General features: G+C 42.8%; 1 protein-coding gene across 1 annotated transcript; it reads left to right on the top strand.

The window, feature by feature from the left end:
- Positions 1–229: 229 nt before the first annotated feature.
- On the top strand, positions 230–26433 carry MAPRE1 (microtubule associated protein RP/EB family member 1; the record flags this gene model as incomplete). The annotated part of the gene is made up of 6 exons (XM_080716104.1): positions 230–350; positions 10388–10533; positions 12969–13176; positions 18468–18589; positions 23307–23459; positions 26377–26433. The coding sequence occupies 6 exons, from the start codon at positions 230–232 to the stop codon at positions 26431–26433; spliced, it is 807 nt and encodes a 268-aa protein (XP_080572230.1).
- Between the last annotated feature and the right edge of the window lie 69 nt (positions 26434–26502).

Genomic DNA, 26502 nt, shown 5'->3' with positions numbered 1-26502 from the left:
CCAGAATTACAGGCAGGTAGCACTATGCCTGCCACAGGTCATATTATACATGGAAGTCCAGGTTTATGGTGGGACTCTAGTATCTGGTTTGGCAATTGGGGAAAGAAGGAGAGGCTTAAAAATTGATTATTTTCATTATTTTGCCCTGGTGGGTAACTCCAGGAAATACTTGGCCTTCCTTTGCGTGCTCACTAAAATTTCAGCCCTTCTCTTTTTTCCCTCGTAGAAAATGGCAGTGAACGTATACTCGACATCAGTCACCAGCGATAACCTAAGTCGACATGACATGCTGGCCTGGATCAATGAATCTCTTCAGTTGAATCTGACAAAGATTGAACAGTTGTGCTCAGGTAAGAGAAGTCTCCTACATCACTTTTTGTCCTTTTTACTTTGATACTAGAGTTTGAACTCAGAGGCATTCTACTTTTGAGTTAAACCCTTAGCACTTTATTTATTTTTTTTTTTGTGGTACTGGGGATGGAACCCTAGCACTTTATTTTTTTTGTGTGGTACTGGGGATGGAACCCAGAGGCCTTCGACCTCTAGGCTATACTCCCGCAGCTATTTCGTGTTTCATTTGGAAGCAGGGTCTTGCTAAGTTGCTGAGAGCCTCACTAAGTAGCGGAGGCTGGCTTTGAACCTGTGTGATCCTCCATCTCAGCTTCCCAAGTATTGAGATTACAAGCGTGTACCACCACACTCAGCCCTTTAGCACTTTTTATCATTTCTTTTTTTGTTGTTGTTGTGGTGGTGCCAGGGATTGTACCCAGGGGCATTCTCCCTCTGAGCTACACCACCAGCCCTATTTTATTTTTTATTTAGAAACAAGGTCAGATGGGTGTGGGGAGGCTGAGACGGGAGGATCATGGTTTGCAGACAGCCTTGGCTACTTAGTGCGGTCCTTTGCAACTCATTGAGACCCTGTTTCAAAATAAAGAATAAAAAATAGGGCTGGAGGTATAGCCCAGAAGTAGAATGCCCCTGGGTTCCATCCCCAGTACTGGGGGAAAAAAAAAAGAAACCGGCTCTTGTGTCTGGATGTGGTGGCACATGCTTGTAATCCTAGTACTTGGGAAGGCTGAGACGGAAAGATTGTGGTCGCGGACAGCCTCAGCTGCTTAGTGAGGCCCTCTACAACTCAGTGAGACCCTGTTTCAAAATAAAGAAGAAAAAATAGGACGGGGGATGTAGCTTGAAGGTAGAATGCCCCTGGGTTCTATCCCTAGTACCTTTAAAAAAAAGAAAAAAAATTGTCTTGCTACATTGCTGACCACCTCACAGTATTGCTCACACTGCCTTTGAACCTGCAATCTTCCTGTGTCAGCCTCCCAAGTAGTGGGATTACAGGTGTGTTCCACCACGCCAGGCTTTTAGCATTTATTTATTTATCTATCTACTTATTTGTTTTTTGAGGTACTGGGGATTGAATCCAGGGGTATTCTACCTCTGAGCTACACTCCAAGCCCTATTTTTATTCTTCATTTTGAAACAAGGTCTCCAGGGCACAATGATGTATACCTAAAATCCCAGTATTTGGGAGGCTGAGACAGAAGGATTACAGGTTTAAGACCAGCTTTAGCAACGGAGATCCTCATCAACTTAGGCACTGTTTTATTTCAAAATAAAAAGTATGAAGTGCCTGGGTGTAGATTGGAGGTAGAATGTCCCTCGGATTAATCCCAAGCCCTGCCCTCAAACAAATAAAACCAAAACCAGTATTTAGTAACTTAGGCAGACTTAGTTTCAACATAAAGAGAAGCATGTCAGCAGTCCCTGTACTTGGTAGACAATAGGACTGACAGCCTCAGCAACCTTAGTGAGACCTTGTTTCAAAAAACAAAGCGGGGCTGGGCGTGGTGGCGCACGCTTGTAATCCCAGCATTTGGGAGGTGAAGACTGGAGGATCACGGTTTGTGAACAGCCTCAGCTACTTAGGCCCCCCGCAACTTAGACCCTGTTTTAAGATAAAGAATAAAAAATAGGGCTGGGGGTGTAGCTCAGGGGTCGAATGCCCCTGGTTTCCATCCCCAGACCCACAAAAAGATGGGGGGTGGCAGGTATGGTGCCTCATGCTTATAATCCCAGCATTTGAGAGGCTGAGAGAGGAGGATTGCGCAGAATTGAAACCAACCTCAGCTATTTAGGCCCTTTACAACTGAGTGAGATCGTTTCAAAATAAAGAATAAAAAATAGGGCTGGGGTGTTGCTCAGAGGTAGAATGTCCCTGGGTTCCATCCCCAGTACTGCAAGCAACAACAACAAAAAAAAAAACAAAGGAGGCCAGGCATAGTGGCACACACTTGTAATCCCAGTACTCGGGAGACTGAGATGGGCTTCACAGGTTCAAAGCCAGCCTCAGCAACTTAGTCTCTCTGTAACTTAGACCCTGTTTCCAAATAAAAAATAAAATAGAATTGGGGGTGTAACTCAGGTAGAATGCCCCTGGATTTCATCCCAGCACCACACACACACAAAAACAGAACAAAGGGGGAAGCCCAGGCATGGTGGCACATGCTTGTAATCCCAGTACCTGGGAGGTGGAGGCAGTAGGATTGCAGGTTTGAGGACAGCCTCACCAAGTAGTGATATTCTCATCAACCTAGGGAGACTCTGTTTCAAAATAAGAATAGAAGCCTGGCATGGTGGTGCACCTTTGTAATCCCAGCATTCAGGAGGCTGAGACCTGAGGATCGTGGTTCGCAGACAGCCTCAGCTACTTAGTGAGGCTCTCTGCAACTCAGTGAGACCCAGTTTCAAAATAAAGAATAAAAAATAGGGCAGGGGCTGTAGCTTGAATGCCCCAGGGTTCCATCTCCAGACCTGCCCCCCCCCCCCAAAAAAAAAATTAGAAAATAGGGCTGGGAGTGTACCTCAGAGGTAGAATGACCCTGGGTTCAATCTTCCATATATTCCCCCCAAAATAAAAAAATAGAGGGATGAATAAAGGGCTGGGAGTATATAGTTCATAGGTAGAATAACAAAAAGAAAAACCACCTAGCCAGGCATGGTAGTACACCTCTCTAATCTCAGTATTCAGGATGATGAAATTGGAGCATTGCAGATTGGAGGCCTTCCTCAGCAATTGAGTGATTTTTCTCAGCAGCTTATCAAGGCCCTCAGAAACTGATCAAGACCTTGTTTCAAAATTAAATAGGGGCCCTGGGTTCAACCCCCAGGACCACGCAAAAAAAACGCACCCAAATGATTGCTTTCTATAAATAATGGAATTACAGGCATTTCTTTCTTTCTTTTCTTTTCTTTCTTTCTTTTTTATTTATTCATTTTTTTTGTATGGCATTGGGGATTGAACCCAGGGCATTCTACCTTTGAGCTGCAACCTCAGCCTCTTTTTTTTTTTTTTTCATGAATCTAGGGACTCATGCATGTTAGGCAAACTCCCTACTACTGAGCTGCCTCCCCATCCTTTTATTTATTTGTTTTGTGGTACTGCAGATGGAACCCAGGGGCATTCTATCTCTGAGCTGCACCCCCAGCCCTATTTTTTATTCTTTACTTTGAAACAGGGTCTCATTGAGTTGCAAAGGGCCTCACTGAGTAGCTGAGGCTGTCCTTGAACCACGATCCTCCTGTCTCATCAGCCTCCCAAATGCTGGGATTACAGGCGTGCGCCACCACGACTGGTAAAGTTCCCCATCCCTTTTTATTTCATTTTTGCCAAGTTGACCAAGCTGGCCTGAAATTTGAGATCCGTTTGCCCTGTCCTCCCCAAGTAGCTGGGATTATAGTTGTAGGCCTCTATTCCCAGTTTATATACTTTTCTATGGATTTGTTAGTTATTTGATCTCATCTCGATTTTTGGACATTTATATATCTAATATTTCCATTATTTGTAATGGCCAGGTTCAATATCTTTTAGCATAAACTTTATCTGCTTATTTCATCAGTGATTTTAAATACATAATTATGGGGTCAAGGCTTATGAACTTTAGGCTCTTGGTAATTATATCTCATAAAGGTATTATCAGTCTGGACTTCCTAAAAGAACTTTGTCTCACCTTTGAGAGTTCTGCTTATTGTCCCTGTGTTCCAAAATGGTAAAGAACATATTACCCAAACTGAAACTACCACAGATGGGAGATTTAAGCCAGGACTATGCTAGATTTTTCTAGGGATATGTGTCCTGCTACTACTTAAATTCTTACCTTGGAGCTGGGGATTTAGGTCACTGGTCTAGCACTTGCCTAGCATTCATAGGGCCCCTGCATTTGATTCCTGGCAACACACACACAGATAACACACACAACACACTTGTTGTGATAGAGGGTCAGAACAACAAGTCAGGATGGTAACACTCCTGTAATCCCAGTACTTGGGGGGTGAGACAGGAGGATTATAGATTGGAGGCCAGCCTCAGCAACCCAGCAAGGCCCTCAGCACCCTAGACCCTATTTTTTTTTTTAAAAGGATTTAGTCATGGTTGCACACACTTGTAACCTGGGAGGCTGAGACAGGAAGATCACAGGTTTGAGGACAGCCTCAGCACATAGTGAGACTCTTATCAACTAGTGAGACTCTTAATTTTCAGTAAGAAATATAATAGGAGCCAGCCATGGTGGTACCCACGTGTAATCCCAGCATTTGGGAGGCTGAGACGAAGGATCACAGTTTGCAGATAGCCTCAGCTACTTAGTGAGGCCCTTTGCAACACAGTGAGACCCTGTTTCAAAATAAAAAATAGGGCTGGGGTATAGCTTAAGGTAGAATGCCTCTGGGTTCTATCCCCTACTGCAAAAAAAGAAAAAGAAAAAGAAAAAAAGAAAAGAAAAAGAAATAGGGCCGGGAGTGGGTATAGTTGAAGGTAGCATAACCTCTGAGTTCAACTTCTAGTATCTCCCCCCCCCCCACAAAATAATAATTAAAAAAGGGGGTAGGGGTATAGCAAGGAGAATGCCCTGGGTTCAATCCCCACAAACAACAAAATAAGCAAATCAGTCATTTACTCAAACACTTGTATGCTAGGGTCATTTAAATGCTTTTTACACATAACTATTTTTGTGTGTAGTACTGGGAACCTTCAAGCTATACCACCAGACCTATTTTTTTTAAAAGCTTAATTATTATTATTATTTTTTTGTGGTGGTGATACTGGGAATTGAACCCAAGTGCATTCTGCCTCTAAGCTAAACCCCTAGTCTTTTAAAAAAATGTTTTGCTTTTAGCTGGACTTGGTGGCATACACTTTTAATCCCAGCATTTGGTAGGCTGAGACAAGATCAAGGTTCAAGGACAGCCTCAGCTACTTAGTGAGGCCCTGTGCAACTCAGTGAGATCCTGTTTCAAGATAAAGAATAAAAAATAGGGCTGGGGTGTAGCTTGGAGGTGCTGTTAAAAAAAAAGTTTTCTTTGAAATAGAGCCTCGCGAGGTTGCTGCGCATCTCACTGATTGCTGAGGCTCTTCTGGGTTGGGATACTCAGGTCTCAAGCCTCCCAAGTACTGGGATTATAGGCATGAGCCACCATGCCTACCCATATATAACTGTTTGGTTTTCACTGTACTTCTATGAAGTAGGAATTGTTATTAACTCCATTTTTAGTTGATAATGATGGTTTAGAGGGAACAAGTCGAAGTCTATGTTTATGCAATCAAAAATAGAAATGGATTTGAACCTTTACTCAAAAATTCATTTATTTTCTGTCTCAGTCGGTCTTTCTCTCTTTCTTGGATTGAACTCAGGGGCATTCAACTTCTGAGCTATACCCCTAAGCCCTTTTATTTTTTATTTTTGAAGAGTCTTGGTAAGTTATTGAGGTTGGCCTTGAACCTGTGATCTTCCTGTCTCAGCCTACCAAATACAAGGATAAATTGTGCACCATCACACATAGCTTTATTTTTTTTCTTTTTTGGTAGTACTCAGGTTTGAACCTAGGGGTGCTACACCACTGAGCTATATCCCTGTTTCCTCTTTTTTTTTTTTTTTTGGTGGTATTGGGGTTCCTAGAAACCCTCTGGGCTACAATCCCAGACCTGTTTTATACTTTTTATTTGGAAACAGGGTCTCTTAAGCCAGCGCAGATGGTTTCGAACCTGCTGTCTCTGCCTCCCAAGTGCAGGGATTACAAGCATGTGCCACCATGCCTGACTCCTATTCCCTTTTATTAATTTTTTTTTTTTTTTTTTTTTTTTTTTTTTGAGATGGGTCTTACTGAGTTGCCTAGGTTTTCTTGAAACTGGTGACCCTCTGCCTCAGCCTCTCAAGTAGCTGGGATTGCAGGTGTGTGCCACCATACCCCAGCATCAGCAGATCATATTTTTCAAAGCCTACACCCTACTCAGTTTTGGGACTTTTTTTTTTTTTTTTTTTGGTGGTACTGGGGGTGGAACCCAGAGGCTTTCTACCTCTGGGTTATACTCCCAGACCCCTTTTTATTTTTATTTTTTTTTATTTGGAAACAGGGTCTCACTAAGTTGCTGAAAGCCTCACTAAGTAGCTGAGGCTGGCTTCGAACCTGTGCGATCCTCCTGTCTCAGCCTCCCAAGTGCAGGGATTACAAGCGTGCACCACCACGCCCGGCTGGGACTCTTATTTTTTAGTTATCGTTCTCAGCAACTTAAACCCTGTTTCCAAATAAAATATAAAATAGGTATGGGAGTGTAGCCTGGAAGGTAGCCTGGGGTTTCACCCCCAGTACCACCAAAAAGAAAAAAAAAAAAAAAAAAAAAGAAAAAAACAGGTAGGTTCTATAATATACAAGCTGTGCTCATCTATGAAATGGGGTGTACCCCTCCAGAGATCTGTACTCACCTACATATGTGTACATATATACATGTATACATATATATATATATATGTACACACACACACACACACACACACACATTTGTGGGTCTGGAACCCAGAGGCATTTGACCTCCAAGCTACACCTCCTGTCCAATTTTTTATTCTTTATTTTGAAACAGGGTCTCACTAAGTAGCTGAGGCTGTCCGCGAATGCCTGCCCCCCCCCACATATATACATTGCACATGTACATATTCTTCTTGTGTGTTCCAGATTTTTTTTTTCATATTAAATTGTGGATATTTGCCAGTCATGGTGATGCATGTTTGTAATCCCAGCATTTGGGAGGCTGAGACAGGAGGATTGCGGTTCTCAGACCGCCTCAGCCACTTGGTGGGCCCTTTGCAACTCAGGGATATAGCTTGGAGGTAGAATACCCCTGGGTTCTATCTTCAAAACCGCAAAAAAAAAAAAAAAAAAAAATTGTGAATATTTGCCGGGCGTGGTGGTGCATGATTTCAATCCCAACACTTGGAGGCTGAGACAGGTGGATCATAGTGTGTGGACAGCCTCAGCTACTTAGCGAGGCCCTTTGCAACTCAGTGAGACACTGTTTTATTTTTTGGGGGTGGTACTGGGGGTGGAACGCAGGAGCCTTCTACCTCTGGGCTATGCTCCCAGACCTATTTTATATTTTTATTTGTAAACAGGGTCTCAGTACTTTGCTGAGAGCCTCACTAAGTAGCTGAGGCTGGCTTTGAACCTATGAGATTCTCCTGTCTCAGCCTCCCAAGCACGGGGATTACAAGTGTGCGCCACCACACCCAACTCTGAGACACTGTTTTTTAAAGAAAGAAAGAAAAAAAAAGGGTTGGAGGTGAAGCTTGTAGGTAGAATCCCTCTGGGTTCTGACTCCTAGTACGGCAAAAAAAAAAAAAAAAAAAATTGTGGATATTTGCTGTGCGTGGTGGCACACCCCTGTAATCCTAGTTCTTGGGAAGCTGCAACAGAAGGCTCATAGGTTTGAAGACAGCCTTAGAAGTGTGGGATTTACCAATTTTAATACCTTATTTAATTAATTAATTTATTTTTTGGTGGTACTAGAGGTGGAACCCAGAGGCTTTCTACCTTCGGGCTATACTCCCAGACCTTTTTATATTTTATTTGGAAACAGGGTCTCGCTAAGTTGTCGAAAGCCTCAGTAAGTAGCCGAGGCTGGGTTCGAACCTGTGTGATCCTCCTGTCTCAGCCTCCCAGGCGCCGGGGATTACAAGGGACCACGTCCGGCTTAATACCCTATTTTATTTTTATTTTTATTTTTTGGTGGTACTGGGGTTCCTGGAAGCCCTTCTACCTCTGGGCTACACTCCCAGACCTATTTTATATTTTTGAAACAGGGTCTCTTATGCCAGCACGGCTGGCTTCGAACCTGCGCAATCCTCCTGTCTCCGTCTCCCAAGCGCGGGGATTACAAGCGTGCGCCACCATGCCCGGCTAATACCCTATTTTAAAATAAAAATAAAATAGGGATAGTGGTGTAGCTTGGTGGTAGAATGCCCCTGGGTTAAATCCCAAGCATGACACACACACACACACACACCACACCATACCACACCTTATGCTCATTCTCTTTTTTTTTTTTTTTTTTTTTTTTTTTTAGTGGTTGGAGGGTGCTGGCTGGGAATTCAACTCATGGGAATAGTCCCTCTGAGCTACACACCCAGCCCTTTAATTTTTTTTTTTTGTTGTTGTTTAGAAACAGGTTCTTACTAGGTTTCTTTGAGTCTTATTGTATTGTTGAGTCTGTCCTCGAGCCTGTGATCCTTCTGTCTCAGCCTTCCAAGTTCTGGAATTAACAGGTGAGTGTCACTATGCTCAGCCTTTTCTCTCTTATTTTATTTATTTTTTGGTTCTGAGGATTGAACTTCAGAGACATTCATTAAAAAAAATTTTTTTTTTAAAATTTTGCAGTACCGGGGATATAACCCAGGGGCCTTGCACCTCTGAGCTAAACCCCCTGCCCTTTTTTTTAGTCTTTTTATTTTTTGTAACAGGGTCTCACTGAGTTGCCAAGGGCTTCGCTAAGTAGCTGAGGCTGGCCACTGGTCTCCGCCTCCCAAATGCTGGGATTACAGTTGTTGCCATCTGCCTGGCTTTTTTTTTTTTTTTTTTTTTTGGTAGTAGTAGTACTGAGGGTTGAACTCAAGGGCATTCTACCTCTAGAGAGCTACACCTCCAACATAATTTTATTTTTGTATTTTGAAAGAGGGTCTTACTAAGTTGCAGAGGGCCTCCCAAGGTTGGCTGTGAACCTGAGGTCCTTCTGTCTCAGCTTTCCAAGTACTGGGATTACAGAGTGTGCCACTATGCCCAATTGAACCCAGGAACATTCTACCTCTGAGCTACATCTCTAGCCCTGTTTTTTATTTTTATTTTTATTTTTAAACAGGTCTCACTAAGTTGTGGGAAGCCTTTGCTCTGGCTCACTGCGAACCTGCTATACAGCTCCCTGCCTCAGCCTCCCAAGTACTAGAATTATAAGTGTGAGCTACCAAGCCTAGCCTCGCTATTTTACTTTTTATTTTCATAAAGAGTCTTGCTAAGTTGCCGATAGCTTCACTTAAGTTGCTGAGGCTGGCTGTAAACCTGTGATCCTCCTGTCTGTCTCCCAAGTACCGTCACCATGCCTGGCTTCCTGTATAACTTTTTTTTTTTTTTTCGGGTCTGGGGATGGAACCCAGGGGCATTCGACCTCTGAGTCACATCCCCTGCCCAATTTTATATTCTTTATTTTGAAACAGGATCTCACTGAGTTGCAAAGGGCCTCACTAAGTAGCTGAGGCTGTCTGTGAACCGGGATCCTCTGGTTTCAGCCTCCCTAATGCTGGGATTACAAGCGTGCGCCACCACGCCCGCCTGTATACCTTTTTAAATTGTATTTGTGTAGCTGCCTGCGGTGGTGCATGCCTGTAATCACAGTACTTGGGAGGCTGAGACAGTAGGATCACAGGGTAGAAGGACAGCTTCAGCAAGTAGTGAGACTCTCATCAGTGTAGTGATTCCGTTACCATATAAAAATAAATGGGACGTTAAGTGTGACTGGGGAAAGTTCACTATGCTTCTTTACTTTTTAAAAAATTTATTTATGTATATATTTGTTTGTTTTGTGGTACTGGGGATTGAACCCTGGGGCATTCTGTGTCCGAAGCTCTACACCATCAGTCCTTTTTAAACATTTTTTGTTTTGAAATAATCTTTCTAAATTGCTGAGGCTGATTGTGAATGCGTCTTCTCTTAGCCTCTCAAGTACTGGAATTGTAGGTGTGCACTACCACGCCTGGCTACTATGCCTCTTTAGTAGTAGCATTCAAGGGTGGGCGTGGTGGCGCATGCTTGTAATCCCAGTACTTGGGATACTGCGACAGGATCGCGCAGGTTCGAAGCCAGCTTCAACTACTTGGTGAGGTTCTCAGCAACTTAGTGAGACCCTATTTTCAAATAAAATATAAACTAGGTCTGGGAGTGTAGCCCAGAGGTAGAAAACCCTTGGGTTCCATTCCTGGTACCACCAAAAAAAAGGGGGGGGGGATAGTATCATTCAGTGCTCTCTAGTGTTTATAGTACCTTTGTGTGTTTTTAATGTGTTCAGGGGCTGCCTATTGTCAGTTTATGGACATGCTGTTCCCTGGTTCCATTGCCTTGAAGAAAGTGAAATTCCAAGCTAAACTAGAACACGAATATATCCAGAACTTCAAAATACTACAAGCAGGTTTTAAGAGAATGGGAGTTGACAAAGTAAGTAAATTTATTTCTTAGGTTAAGTACTGATTTTTAAAAAGTTGGTAGCCTGTGAATTGGATTAAGGATTAAATGGCTCCGAAGAACTGGTAGTATAGGCATGCCTAGCAAAAGAAAATTTTAATTGGCACATAATATTTATACATAATATTTATATGTAACTATATACATATATTTTTGTTTTTCAGAAGGGGATTTCTTTATATTGTCTCAGGTAGATTTTGAACTCTTCGGGTCAAGGGACTTTCCTGCCCCAGTCTTTCAAGTAGCTGGTATTATAGGTGTATACCGTCATGCCTGGCTAATATATTATTGTATTATTACTTTTATTATTAGTATTTTATTGGAGGTTGAATTTAGGGTCATTCTGCCTCTGAGCTTCATCCCTCAGCACTTTTTTTTTTTTTTTTTTTGCGGGTGTGAGAATGGAACCCAGGGTCATTCGATCTCCGAGCTATACCCCCTGCCATATTTTTTATTCTTTATTTCGAGACAGGGTCTCATTAAGTTGCAGAGGGCCTCACTAGGTAGCTGAGGCTGTCTGTGAACCGCGATCCTCCAGTCTCAGCCTCCCAAATGCTGGAATTACAAGCATAGGCCACCACGCTCAGCTACCTCAGCACTTTTTAACTTTTTAAAAAATTTTTTGTCATATTGGGATGGAACCCAAGGGCATTCTACCTCTGAGATAGACTCCCAGCCTGATGTTATTTTTTTATTTTGTAACAGGGTCTCACTGAGTTGTAGTGGGCCTAAGTTGCTGAGGCTGGTGGCGAACCTGTGATCCTCTTGTTTCAGCCTCCCAAGTACTAGGATTACAAGTGTGGGCCACCACGCTTGGCAGCTCTTTTTTATTTTTATTATTATTAATTATTATTATTATTATTATTATTATTATTACTACTACTACTACTACTACTATGATGGTACTGGGGTGGAACCCAGAGGCTTTCTACCTCCAGGCTATACTCCCAGCCCTAGTTTATATTTTATTTGGAAACAGGGTCTCACTAAGTTGCTGAGAGCCTCACTAAGTAGCTGAGGCTGGCTTCGAACCTGTGTGATCCTCCTGTCTCAGCCTCCCAAGCGCGGGGATTACAAGCGTGCGCCACCACGCCCGGCTATTTTTAAACAGTTTTGCTAAGTTGCTGCCCTCAAATCTGCCATTCTCCTATCTCAGTCTGTAGTACTATACTGTTTTTTTTTTTTTTTTTTTTTTTTTTTTGTGGTACTGGGGTTCCTGGAAACCCTTCTACCTCCGGGCTACACTCTCAGACCTATTTTTATATTTCTATTTGGAAACAGGGTCTCTTAAGCCAGTGTGGCTGGCTTTGAACCTGCGTGATCCTCCTGTCTCTGCCTCCCAAGCGTGGGGATTATAAGCATGCACCACCACACCCGGAATCTATACTATTTTTAATAGTAAATTTCATTGAAGTTCCAATATTTGGAGATCATAGTTCAACTCTACACCTTACTGATTTGAAGTAATACCTGGCAACATTGTATTGTTGTTTAATAAAAGTAACTTTGAGGGTTATTATTTTAATAGAAATGGAATTACTTGGAAGACATGTCATATTATAGAAATCTATGAATGATTCAACATCTTGACTATTTTCAAATCAGAATTAATTCTGGGTTCATGCGTTCAGTCCCATGAACCTAGAAGCATTCTATCTCTGAGCTACATCCCTAGCCCCTATTTTATTTTTTCATTTTTAAAGAGTATTGCTGAATTGCTGAGTCTGGCCTCAAACCTGTGATCCTCCGGTCTTAACCTCCCAAATGCTGGTTTTACAGATATGGGCCACTATGCCCAGCCCAAATTTTCTTTAGCAATTAATTGTAGATACCTGTAGTTTGTTTATGCTGTGGATTTCCTACTTTTTTTTTGTGGGTCTGAGGATTGAACCCAGGGTCATTCGACCTCCGAGCTACACTGTTTTTATATTCTTTATTTTGAAACAGGGTCTCACTAAGTTGCAGAGGGCCTCAAGTAGCTGAGGCTGTCCGCAAACCCCGGTCTCTGGTCTCAGCCTCCTGAATGCTGGGAATACAAGCGTGCGCCACCATGCCCGGCTTGATTTCATACTTCTTGATAGGCACAGGTTACATGGATATACTCTTTATGGTGGAATGACACTCTTACCAAGTTAGGAAGAGTTTGGATGCATATCTGTGACTTAATGATACTCCTTTTTCAGTCTGGATTCTTTTTTGTAAATATGAGGGACTGGAAGGGGATTGGTACTGTGTTGAAGGCAAACTGAATGCAACTTGCGCTCTGAACTTCTAAGGCCTTAATACTACATTTTCTACAATATTTTTTATTTTGGCAAAGGTTTACACTGATTTGAGGCATAAACGGGTGTGATGTTTGCTAAAAAGCCTCTTTCTTTGGCCTAAATTGTCTTGGTTTTTCTCTGCAGATAATTCCTGTGGATAAATTAGTAAAAGGAAAATTTCAGGACAATTTTGAATTTGTTCAGTGGTTCAAGAAGTTTTTTGATGCAAACTATGATGGAAAAGAATATGACCCTGTAGCTGCCAGACAAGGGCAAGAAACTGCAGTGGCTCCCTCCCTTGTTGCTCCAGCTCTGAATAAACCGAAGAAACCTCTCAGCTCTAGCAGTGCAGGTAAAAAAGAAAAGAAAAACGGCCCCGAAACATCATTTCCCCAATAATAGTATTCCAAGTAGCCGCTCACTTAACATTTAGCCACAATTTTATTCCCCACTCCTGGGGTTGAGCTCAGGCCCCTGTGCATGCTAGAAAAGGACTCAGTTGCTGAGCTGCATCCCCAGCCTTGAATCAAGTTTTTGGGTAACCATATCTTTCTTAAATTTTTGTGATACTGGGGATGGAACCCCAGGGCACTCTACCTATGAGCTATATCCCCAGCCCTCAAACAGGGTCTCACTAAGTTGCAGAAGGCCTTACAAAGTTGCTGAGCTGGCTGTGAACCTGGGAGCCTCATGTCTCAGCTTCCCAAGTACTGGGATTACAAGTGTGCGCCACCAAATCTGCCTTGGTAACCATATCCTAAGGATCTTCAAAAGCATAATCCCAGCTGGGCGTAGTGGTGCACGCTTGTAATTCCAGCGCTTGGGAGGCTGAGACAGGAGGATTGCACAAGTTTGAAGCCAGCCCCAGCTACTTAGTGAGGCTCTCAGCAACTTAGTGAGACCCTGTTTCCAAATAAGATATAAAATAGGTCTGGGAGTATAGCTTGGAGGTAGAAAATCCCCTGGGTTCTACCCCCAGTAACACACACACACACACACACACACACACACACACACACACACAACACACACACACACACACACACAGCATAATCTATGGTATGCGGCAAGAGCTTGGATTCTGTCATGAGGCAAATTTGTGTTTATATTCTGCAGCTCTGTTTGAGCCTCTTCACCTCTGCCCCACAACATTCTCTGTGAAGCAGGAAGTTTAGTCCTTACTGAAAGGGTTGTTTTTGAGGCGTGGATGAGTTACTGTATGCTATTTTGCCAAAGCTTTCTAGGGTGTGTGTGTGTGTGTGTGTGTGTGTGTGTGTGTGTGTGTGTGTGTGTTAGTTAATAGTGATCGAACCCAGGAGCATTCTACCTCTGAGCTGTACTCCAGTCTTTTTATCTCTCTGTGTTGCTGAGGCTGCCCTCATACCTGCAATCCTCCTGTCTCAGCGTCCCAAGTACCGGGATTAAAGATGTGTGGCACCAGGCCTCTCTAGTTTTATAAGGCAGATATCCCTTGCCAGTTTTGGTGATGCATGCTTGTAATCCCAGTACTTGGGGAGGCTGAGATAGATTCGAGACCAGCCTTGCAACTTAGCGAGAACCCTGTTTCAAAATAAAAAATAAAATTAGGCTGAGAGTGTAACTCAGGTAGAATATCCCTGGATTCAATTCTCAGTATAAGAAGCAAACAAAGCCTAAATCCCTCAGGATAGCGTACGTAAGAGTTTAGTTATGTGGAAAACAAGGACATTTCACAGAACCCTAAGAAGGTAAATTGCAATGGAATTCCTGGATTCTAGGCTTGAAGGAGCTTTCTAGGTCTCTTAGGGACTGCTTTCTGCTGTCTGCAGACTAGCTTCCTGCCTCATTCCTGGCTCCCCATTGCTTTACTGGAGAGCAGGCTTGTCTTGCTCTGGTGTTGGGAGTTGAGGAAGCTCGCTTTAGAGAAGGTATTGCTGATAGGTTCCTAAGATGTGTTTACAGTAATATATTCATCAAATGTGTTTATGTTGGGGCAGGGAAGATCTCTACAGATGCTAATTCTTCCCTTTCTAGAAGAAGGCTAGAACATTAGTTATGGTCACATAGCTTTTTTTTTTCTGTGTGTGTGGTACTGGGGATTGAACCCAGAGGCATTCTACCTTTGAGCTATACTCCTAGCCCAATTTTATTTCTTTTTTGGAAATAGGGTTTTGCTAGGTTGATGAGAGTCGCACACACTTGTTGAGGCTATACTTGAACCTGTGATCCTCCTGTCTCAGTACTGGGATAATAGGCATGTGCTACCACACTTGGTTCTATGGTATTTTGAGAGAGGCTGATCTCTCTGATAGACAGAGTAGGTTGAGTACTTTTTTTTTTTTTTTTTTTAGTATTGGGAATCAAACCCATGACTATTCTACTTCTGAGCTATATCCCTAACCCTTTTTATTTTTGAAACAGGGTCTCACTAAGTTGCTGAGGGTGTTGCTAAGTTGTTGATGCTAGCCTCAAACTAGTATTCTCCTGTCTCAGTCTCCCTAGTACTGGGATTACCGGCGTGCACGCATGCCTGGTCTTAGTGTCATTATTTTCAAGATTCATCAGTGCTGTAGTATTTATCAGGTCTTCCCTTTTTGTGTGTGTGTGTAATACTAGGAGTGGAATCCAGGGGCATTTTATATCTGAGCTACATACCCCAGCCCTATTTTTTTTTTTTTCTTTCTTTTTTTTTACGGTTCTAGGGATGGAACCCAAGGGCATACTACTACCTCTGAGTGACACCCCCAGCCCTAATTTTTTATTCTTTATTTTTGAAACAGGGTCTTACTGAGTTGCAGAGGGCCTTACCAAGTAGCTGAGGCTGTCCTCAACCACAATCCTCCGGTCTCAGCCTCCTGAATGCTGGGATTACAAGCATTGGCCACCACACCAGCTCTTCTTTATTGTAATATTATTGCAAAATAATAATTGCACTAATGTCTCTACCTCATTTATTTATTGATGGTCATTTGAGTTGTTTCTACTTTTTGCTATTAGTAATACTTACTGTGAAGATTCAAGTATTGTTTTAGTGTGTGGACATATGTTTTCGTTTCTCTTGGGTGTATACCTAAGAATATATATCTTGCAGCAGAATTCCTGGGCCATATGTTAACTCTGTTCGGTTTTTTGCATAGTTGCCTGTTTCCCAAAATCACTGAGCCATTTACAGCACCGTCAGCATTATGTGAGTCTTCCAGCTTGCTCAGGCACTGAATGCTTTTGTTTTTTAGCTGTTTAAAATGGGCAGCTGCACAGAGAACCCTCAGCATTTCATATTTCAGGTGCTGCTAACATTGTGTGGAGCTTTGCAGTAAACATTTAGTCTTGAGGATAAACATAAGCTAGATAGAGCCACCCAGACGCCAGTTTTTGTTAGTGTGGGCAGAAGGCTTATTGTTATAAATTTGGGGTATCAGGAAGATTACAATTTTTTAAGTGATACAAGGGATGGAACCTAGGGACTTTCTATCTTTAGGATACCTTCCAGACCTATTTTTTAAATATTTTATTTGGAAACAGGGTCTTATTACATTGCTGAGAGCCTCACTACGTAGCTGAGGCTGGCTTCAAACCTGCTCGAGCCTCCTGTCTCAGCCTCCCAAGTACTGGGATTACAAGATTGTTCCACCACGCCAGGCTAAGATTAGAAATGTTTAAGCCTGATACAATATACAAGTGTTACAGAATAATAGCAAAATGAATAGTAAAATAATGAGCGATGCATTTATTTTTTATTTTTGGCAGAACTAGGGATTGAACCCAGGGGCATTCTACCTCCAAGCTGTACGCCAGCCCTATTTTTTATTCTTTTTTTGAAGCAAAGTCTCTCTAAGTTGCAGGGGGCCTCAGTAAGTAGCTTAGGTTATTCACAGACCTGTGATCCTCCTTTCTCACCCTCTCAAGTCCTGGGATTAATAGGCATGTGCCACCACGCCTAGCTAATGATGCATTTATCTTGACATAACCCATTCTGATTATTTTGATTTTTAGTTAGGCTGGTTACCTTACTACTTTGCTTTTGGCTAAAATGCCAAGAGAAGTCTAAGTCCTAGTCTATAAATTTTCTCTTGATCTTTCTAAAAGGTAAGTAGAGGTTTTGAAGTCACAGTGGTAAGAGCTCTGCTAGCCTTATGGACTTCTTTCCTCTAATCCAAGGAGTTTAAGGTTATGTGTGAGGAGGGGTCTAGTTTTCCAGGTGGGAAACAGGGTATATAGCAATTGCCGAGATTGTGATCTGCTGGCATGAAATTTGCCTTTGGTCTATGAATCTGCCATTTGTGGATTTGGTTGGAGCTGGGTAGATCATCTGTCTTTCAGATGATAGTCTTGTTCACAGCAGAGAAAAGACCTCACTGAACTTACCCCTAGCATGAAAGTGTGGCTAAAATTGGTACTTTGCTGCCAGAATAAAAGCCACTTGAGGCACACATAGGGGTGTTGTCTTGCATGCTGGATTTCTAGCAGTAGTTCCTTTTGTAGAAAACAGTTGGTGTCTTGTGGGTTTTGTTTGTTTTTAAAATTCTTTTCTTTGCTGGGCATGATGGCGCATGCTTGTAATCCCAGCACTTGGGAGGCTGAGACAGGAGGATCACACAGGTTCAAAGCCAGCCTCAGCTACTTAGGCTGTCAACAACTTGGTGAGACCTGTTTCCAAATAAAGTATAAAATAGGTCTGGGAGTATAGCCTGGAGGTAGAAAGCCCCTGGGTTTTACCCCCGGTACCACTGCGGGAAAAAAATTCTTTCTCTTAAAGTTGAGTGTGATGGCACATGTTTGTAATCCCAGTATTTGGGAGGCTGAGACAGGAGGATTGCAGATTCACAGTTAACCTCAGCTACTTAAACCCTGTGCAATTTAGTGAGACCCTATTTCAAAATAAAGAATAAAGGAGCTGGGCATGGTAGTGCATGCTTGTAATCCCAGTACTTGGGAGGCTGAGACAGGAGCATGGCACAGATTCTCAGCAACTTAGTGAGATCCTGTTTCCAAATAAAATATAAAATAATCTTGGGGGTATAGCTCAGAAGTAGAAAGCCTCTGGGTTTCATCCACAGTAACACACACACACACACACACACACACACACACACACAAATCAGTCTGGAGTGTAGCTTGAAGGTAGAATACCACTGGGTTCAACCCCCAGTACCTCAAAAAGTAAAGATAATAATAATAAAATTATTTCTCTTAAAAATGTCTAATCTAGCCAGACAGTGGCGTATGCTTGTAATGCCAGCATTTGGGAGGCTGAGACAGGAGGATTGCAGTTTGCAGATAGCCTCAGCTACTTAGTGAGGCTCTTTGTAACTTGGTGAGACCCTGTTTCAAAATAAGGGAATAAAAAATAAGTCCCCTGGGGGTGTAGCTTGGAGTTAGAAAGCCCTTGGGTTCCATCCCTAATACCTCAAAAAAAAAAAAAAAAGGCTAGCCTGGTGTGGTGGCACATGTTTGTAATCCCAGTAGGTGGGAGGCTGAGACAGGAGGATTGCAGGTTCACAGCCAGCCTTAGCTACTTGGTGAAGCCCTCCATAGCTTAGTGAAAGTCTGTTTCAAAATAAATAAAAAAATATGGCTGGGGGTATATCTTGGAGCTAGAATACCCCTGGGTTCCATCCCCACGACTGCAAAAAATGAATGAATGAACGTCTAATCCTCGTTCAGCTCCACAGAGACCCATTTCAACACAGAGAACTACTGCGACTCCTAAGGCTGGCCCAGGAGTGGCCCGGAAGAATCCTGGTGTGGGCAATGGGGATGATGACGCAGCTGAACTGATGCAGCAGGTAGGCGTTTCCTGTGTCCAAGACATGAGCCACTCTGGGTCTTCCTTTGCTGCTGTCCTTCTTGTAAGGGAAGATGAGCCTTGTCTCCCTCCTCCTGATAGGAGTGGGGAGGGGATTGGGAGGAGAAGGAGGTAGGCATTTCTGTACTTAGTGTGGCAGAAAGCTCTGTCTGTCTGGAAACTAGTCCTTAAAACAGAATGTTTGGATGTTTCTGGAACACTTTCAGGGTTGTCTGGGAATCGGAGTGAAAGATAAAGAAGAGTTACTTTGTGAAGATTGAAATTGGTTTGAAAGGGCTATTGTCCTTCTGGTCTGTTCTTAACATTTCAGTGACTTGAAATATCTTCAGGATTTAGTATTCTAAAGGTACTTGTCAGAAGTCTCTGCAGATCAGAATGAGTTTTAGATGTGTGTGGGAGTGCATGCTGGGGAGTGAACCCAGGGACATCACATCTGAGCCACATCACCACCCCTGTTTTATTTTTTAATTTGGAAACCTGGTTTCACTAAGTTGCTGAAAATCTCTGTGACTGGTCTCAAATCTGGATCCTCCTGTCTCAGCCTCCTAAGTAGTGGGATTGTAGGTGTGCACCACCACACCCAGCTGAATTTTAGACTTCTAAATATTTCCTCATGAATCCTTTTGTTTGTTTGCTTTTGAATAATTGTTTTGACTGAGCCACTCTCTGGCACTGTTGCTAGAGTAAAAGGGAGATTTGTAACTCTCTTTAGAGGCATGGATGTACACAGGAAATAGTTTCAGAGAAAAAGAGACTGTAGAGTGGGCAGTGGGGAGGTTGGTCACCAGCAAGCTGATCTTGTCTCTTCCAGGAGCATCTTTGGTAGGTTTTCTGGGACTTCTGCTCTCAGCTCAGACAGTGTCTAGTGTAATGAAGCACAAGTTTTGGGTTACATGGATCTGGGGGAAAGTGAGTCTGGCTCTGGCATCATGTCTTCCTGGAACAAGTTAATTAACTTCCTTGAACTTCTGCCTTATGTGTGAGCTGGGCTAATACTTTACTTATGGTGGTTGAACAGATTTTGTGAGCCCATGTCAAATCAGGCACTGGAATGGTGTTTGGTACCAGCTCCACTGGGTAAAAGACAGTGTGATTCTTATGGTTCTGTGGTCTGTATGTAAAGTTCTGAAGTATAAAAATGGAGAGAACCCGGATACGGAGGCAAGTGCCTGTAATCATTATACTACTTGGGACACTGAGACGAGAGGAACTTTTTGATTTGAGCCAGTCTCAGCAACTTAAAAAGATCTTAATGGTGTATTCATTTCGAGTCACCACTCCATGCCAGTCTGGTATGGAGCTGTATTTCTATTTTCTGTATTTCTATCTTTCTAATAAACTTCTTTAAATCTTCAAAAAAAAAAAAAATCTTAAGCAGGGTGTACTCATTCGAGTCATCCCTCCATGCCAGTCTGGTATGGAGCTGTACCTGTCCTCTGTATTTCTCTTTTAATAAACTTCTTTAAACCTTAAAAAAAAAAAAAAGATCTTAAGCAACTTAACAAGACCCTGTTTCAAAATAAAACATATTTTTGGGAGATCTGTAAGGATTCTACATTCTTAGGTCATCCTAGAGAAAATTAACTTTTAATGAGATGTACTTGCTCTTTTAAATTTGCTGTGTATTTAATACTTTCAGCATATCTCAGTCCCATTGGCCGCATGTCAAGTAGCCACATGTGTCTGATGGTTACCATAGTGGCCAGTGTAGTTCCAAAACATTCTCCTTGGGCTTCTTAGGTTGTAGCCATTGCTTTACTGTAAGGAAAGGTTCTAGCAGCCAGGAGTGGTGGCGCACGCTTGTAATCCCAGCATTCGGGAGGCTGAGACCTGGAGGATCACGGTTCGCTGACAGCCTCAGCTACTTAGTGAGGCCCTCTGCAACTCAGTGAGACCCGGTTTCAAAATAAAGAATAAAAAATAGGGCAGGGGGTGTAGCTCAGAGGTCAAATGAAGAATAAAAAATAGGGCAGGGGGTGTAGCTCGGAGGTCAAATGCCCCTGGGTTCCATCCCCAGACCCGCAAAAAAAAAAAAAAAAAAAGGGCTGTAACTTAGGTGTAGAATTCCCTTGCGTTCAGTCTCTAGTACCACTGTGGGGGGTGTCTAAAAGTAACGCTGATTATTAGCCATGGATTTGATTTTTGATGTTTCTGGGGATCAAGCACACATCAGGCTTGTTAGACAAGTGTTCTATCACTGAGCTATACACTCTAGCCCACCGTGTGTGTGTGTGTGTGTGTAGTGGGGCAGTACTGAGGGATTGAATCCTAGGGTGTTCTACCACTGAGCTGCATCCCTAGCCCCCCACCCCTTTCTGTGGTACTGGGTATTGAACCCAGGGATATTTCTTTTTTTGTTTTTTGTTTTTTTTTTTGCAGTACTGGGGATTGAACCAAGGGACATTCTTCCTCCAAGCTACACCCTAGCCCTATTTTTTTATTCTTTTATTTTGAAACAGGGTCTCACTAAATTGCAGAGGGCCTCACTAACTAGCTGAGGCTGGGTGCCAACCTGCGATCCTCCTGTCTCAGCCTCCCAAGAACAAAGGTTACAAGCGTATGCCATGATGCCTGGCCAACCCAGGGGCATTCTGTGTCCCTACTGCACTCCCAGCCCTTTTTTCTTTTTCTTTTTTTGCAGTACTGGGGATGGAACCCAGGAGCATTCTACCTCTGAGTGACACCCCCAGCCCAATTTTTTTTTTTTTTTTAATTTTGAAACAGGATCTCACTGAATTGCAAAGGTCCTCACTAAGTAGTTGAGGCTGTCTGCGAACCATGATCCTCTTGTCTCAGCCTCCCATTGTAAGCATGCGCTACCATGCCCGGCTTCTTTTTTTTTATTTTGAAACAGGGTCTTACGAAGTTGCTAAGGATCTCACTGAAGTGCTGGGGCAGGCCTCAAACCTGTGATTCTCCTAGCTCAGCCTTTCAAGTACTGGGATGACAGGTGTGTGCCCCCATGCCCAGCTTGAGACAGCTTCTTTTATTTCTGGGGTTAGTAAACTCTTGCCCAAGAGTACTCTTGCCTAAGGTACTCTTTTGTACCTTTCTCATATGTCACTTTGGGGCTATTAGTTTCAGGGAAGGCAGTAAACTACAGCAAAAGCAGGGGTGGGTACATAGGGGAAATTGGTTGATTTAACTTTGGTCACCTGGCTAAAGTAGTATTTTATTGAAACATAAAGTTATTTTTCAAAGCAGTTTCTGTGATCAGCCAGGTGTGGTGGTACATGCCTGTAATCCCAGCATTCAGGAGGCTGAGACCGGAGGATAACATTTGTGGACAGCCTCAGCTCCTTAGTAAGGCCCTCTGCAACTTAGACCCTGTTTCAAAATAAAGAATAAAGCCGGGTGTGGTGGTGCACGCATGTAATACCAGCATTCAGGAGACTGAGAATGGAGGATCATGTTTGTGGACAGCCTCAGCTACTTAGGCCCTCCGCAACTTAGACCCTGTTTCAAAATAAAGAACAAAACATGGGACATGAGATGTAGCTCAGAGGTGGATGCCCTTGAGTTCCACCCCCAGATCCGATTGAAAAAAAAAAAAAGATAAATAAAAATAGTGCTGGGGAGGTAGAATGCCCTTGGGTTCTATCCCCAGTACTGCAAAAAAAAAAAAAAAAAAAAAAAAAAAAAAAAGGTGGTCCCACTTGCCTGCTCCCCATCTCTGAATGCTTCTCTCTTCCCCCTCCATTCCTCTTCCCCTTCTCTCTTCTGTCCTTTGCTCTGCTATTTTGGTTCTGGCTATGGAACCCAGGGCCTTGCACATGCTAGGCCGGGACTCTAGCACTGAGATATACCCCAGCCCTCTGAATACTCTTGACTGCAGGTTATGAAAGGGAGCTTTCTCTTTTCCCAGGATGGGATTACTCCCCTCAGTTGTGTCTGGCTGCTTCATCTGCTTTTGGATTGCACCTTTAGAAGGTTGCACGGCTGGTCTTGGGTCTCTTGTGGTGCTCTCAGAATTCACTGCTGCCCACATTGCCTTTATTGCTGTACCTTCCATTCCCCGGCTTGACTTTCTCTGCTGTTCTGTGGCCCTAATCTGTAGGTCCAGGGTTTTTGTGCTACATGGTATACTGTGCAGTTGGTATTGGGAATTAAATTGAATTCAGTTGTTATAAATTTGAATACACTGGAATAAAGATGCACCATGGTTAGAGTACACATAGGATCATGAGAATTATTACAGCTTTTGTTGTTCTTGGCCTGAATACTGAGATTTTTTTTTCTCAGTAGCCTCTCTATGGGAATCAGAGCCCTTTAGTGCGGCTCGTGGGGAATCCGACCTTTTCCATTGACCTCCACATGTAGCCAGACTTGGGCTTGACTGACCAGTGGCTGGCAAGGATTCAGTTTATGATTGTTAGTTACCTCTCTGGGCTGGCTTTTGGATTCTTCTGTATTTGTCTCAGGCTTCCTTAGTTTTTTCCTTGATCCTTTCTCAGTCATTGAGAGGTTCCTGTATGTTTCAAAGTGTAGTCTTATAGTCTGCCCTTTTCTGGGAGCAATTATAGTCAGGGTTGTCTTGAACAAGTACATATAGTTTATCTGGGGCTGAAGAAAATTGACAGTAACTGTCTTTTTTTCCTTCTGTGATTGAGTTTGATCAAAGACCATATTACTTTTGGGTTAGAAATTTGACATTTTATTGGTGCCAGGTCTCTCACTCTTTTTAATACCTTGTGCAGGTCAACGTATTGAAACTCACTGTTGAAGACTTGGAGAAAGAGAGAGATTTCTACTTCGGAAAGCTAAGGAACATTGAGTTGATTTGCCAGGAGAATGAGGGGGAAAACGACCCTGTGTTGCAGAGGATTGTAGACATTCTCTACGCTACAGATGTATGTATTTATGCAAACTTTTTTTTTCATTTCACCACTTAAGAGAAAATAAGTTTGGTTGATTTCAGCAAACTGTGCTAATGCCTGTTGTGTTTCAATGTAGCATTCATTAGAAGACGTCATTTTTTATTATACTCAGCTTCAGCCTCTGCCTGAGCTCATGAGGCTTTGAGAAGAGCAATAGGACAGGAAGGTGTTTGGCTTCTAGAGCTTGTGGCCACTGAAGAACCACAAAACACTCTTAGCTAGAAGTCCCCTTAATCCCTATCCCGCCACCTGCAGCGTGGACCCTTGGCTTGAGGCATTGCCTCCAGTTATCAGCACCCCAGGCCTGTCCTTGGTCCTTTTCAGTGCCTGCTGCCCTCAGCTATCAGAGTATGCTTTTGGTCCTCCCTTCCATGAGTTTGCCTGGTTCCCATTCCCTCAAAGTACTTCATGATCAGGTTTCTTTGGATTCATGTTTATGACACAGCCAAATCTTCTGTGACTAGTGATGACATGTTAGCTAATTGGGGAAGGCTGATTTTCCCTTGGTTTAGGACATGACATCTGGCTGTGCTCGTTGTTTAGTAGTCGTGTTTATAATTCTATAAGCCCAGCAAGGTCTTGGAGGATCACACTCTGAACTATTTGTAGTATATGTAGCACTATACAAAAGCAAGGTAATAATATATCCTGTGAATTTTGAGAGATTAAGATATGGGACTAAAGCTGGGAGTGGTGGTGCATGCTTGTAATCCCAGTACTCGAGAGATTGAGACAAGAGGAGCACAGATTTGAAGCCAGCCTCAGCAGCTTGGTGAGGCTCTTAGCAACTTAGTAAGACGCTATTTCCAAGTAAAATATAAAATAGATCTGGGGGTGTAGCTCGGAGGTAGAAGGCCCTGGGTTCCATCCCCAGTACCATGCACACGCACACGCACACGCACAGTGACTAAAAAGCTAATAATTTGTTCGGTAAATCTTTAGGATTTTCTTAGTGCTGGATAATGAAAATAAAGATTATGAAGAGATAGGAGACTTTGGGGTAGTCTGCTATTTTAGTGAAGGCTCAAATGTAAATTCAGCTATAGAGATTAAAAAATACAAGATGGAAGCTTGTAATCCTAGCATTTGGGAGGCGGAGACTAGAGGATTGCTGTTTGTGGACAGCCTTAGCTACTTAGTAAGGCTCCTTCCAACTAAGTGAGACCCTGTTTCAAAAATAAAGAATGAAAAATTAGGGGTAAGGTTGTCACTCAGAGGTAGAATACCCCTGGGTTCCACCCCCAGTACCGCAAAAAAAGAAAAAAAAGATGGTAAGCCGGCTGTGGTGGGGCATGCTTTGTAATCTCAGCATTTGGGAGGCTGAGACAGGAGGATCGTGGTTACTTATCACTAAGTAGCCTCAGCTACTTAGTGAGGCCCTTTGCAACTCAGCGAGACCCTGTTTCAAAATAAAGAATAAAAAATAGAGCTGGAAGTGTATCTTGGAGGTAGAATGCCCCTGGGTTTCATCTCCAGTGCAAAAAAAAAAAAAAAAAAAAAAAAAACCCAAGATGGTGGCTCACGGAGAAGTACTTTTATTTTTTGGTGGTATTAGGGATTGAATCTATGGTCTCATGCATGATAGGTAAACTCTACTACTGAGCCATATCTTTAGCCTTTTTTTTGTGTGTGTTGTAATGGGGATTGAGCCCAGGAGCATTCTACCCTTGAGCTATACCCCAAGCCCTATTTATTCATTTATTATTTATTTATTTGGTATTTATTTATTTGAGGGATTGAAACCAGAAGCATTCTACCTCTAAGCTACATCCCAAGCCTGGTTTTATTTCTCACTTGGAACAGAGTCTCACTAGGTTGCTGAGAGCCTCACTAAGTTGTTGAGGCTGACTTTGAATCTGCGATCTTCTTGTCTCAGCGTCTCTAGTATTGGGATTACAAGTGTGCCCCACCATGCCCAGGCATCTTTAGTCCTTTTTAAAGTTTTATTTTGAGACAGTTTTGCTAAGTTTCTCAGCTGGCTCCCAACTTATGATCCTTCTGCCTTGGCCTCTCGAGTAGCTAGGATTAGGTGTGTATATGGTGCCTGGCTGAGAAGTGTAATTTTTGTGGTAGGGTTCTGTAGACATTTGCTGGAGCCAGCCGGCAAAAGTACAGGTTCCAAAGAGAGGCCTGAGGATGAAGAATTAAACTCTTAGAATTTAATTACAAGAATTTTTTATTCTAACGTGGGGGGACCGCCAGCCTACTGTCTCTACTGGCCGACCCCTGCTCCTGGGTCAATATCTCTACTGGTCGACCTACTGGCCAACGCCTACTTCTGGGTCAATATCATCTTTCCTGGCCTTTCCACTCCTGGGGTATTTATAGAGTTACAGGTCAATCAACATCCCCATGCTATCACCACCAGAATACAATAAAGACCAATTCAAAGCACATACATTAGAGGTAGGTTAATCAGTACCCTTGTGCCATCACCACCTGATCTTCTCCACCTGATCTTCTCTCAGACCTTTTACTTTGAACTTTCCATAACCCCAAACCTTGTTGACTCTGGGCGAAGGACAGTCAGCTGAGTCAGAAATATTCTTTTAGGGGAAAACCTTAATGGCTTCCCACAGACATTTGTGCTGAAAGCACTTGCAGAGTGCCCCAAGGTGAACATGAAGTGAGAACCACGGGTCTTCTCTTTCCTTGCACACTTAGTTTTCCCATGCCACTAATTTGATTGTGCTCAATTTTGACTTTATGTTAGATAATGATTCTGTTGTCCAAGAAATAAAAAAATAGTAGTTACCTGTGTGATTAAGTGCCAAGTGTGTGGTAGAGACAAGAAGAATAGCTTACTTCAAGAGGCTTAATATGAGGAAATGTACAGTAGAAACTGGTCATTGTTAAATAATAGCTTTACCCTCTCATTTTCCCATTTCAGGAAGGTTTTGTGATACCTGATGAGGGGGGCCCACAGGAGGAACAAGAAGAGTATTAACAGCCTGGACCAGCAGAGCAGCATCCGAATTCTTCACTCCAAATCATGTGCTTAACTGTAAAATACTCC

The sequence above is a fragment of the Muscardinus avellanarius genome (assembly GCF_963383645.1).
Source record: "Muscardinus avellanarius genome assembly, chromosome: 19".
NCBI classification, from domain to species: Eukaryota; Metazoa; Chordata; class Mammalia; order Rodentia; family Gliridae; genus Muscardinus; species Muscardinus avellanarius.
This window is presented reverse-complemented; position numbering and strand designations above follow the sequence as displayed.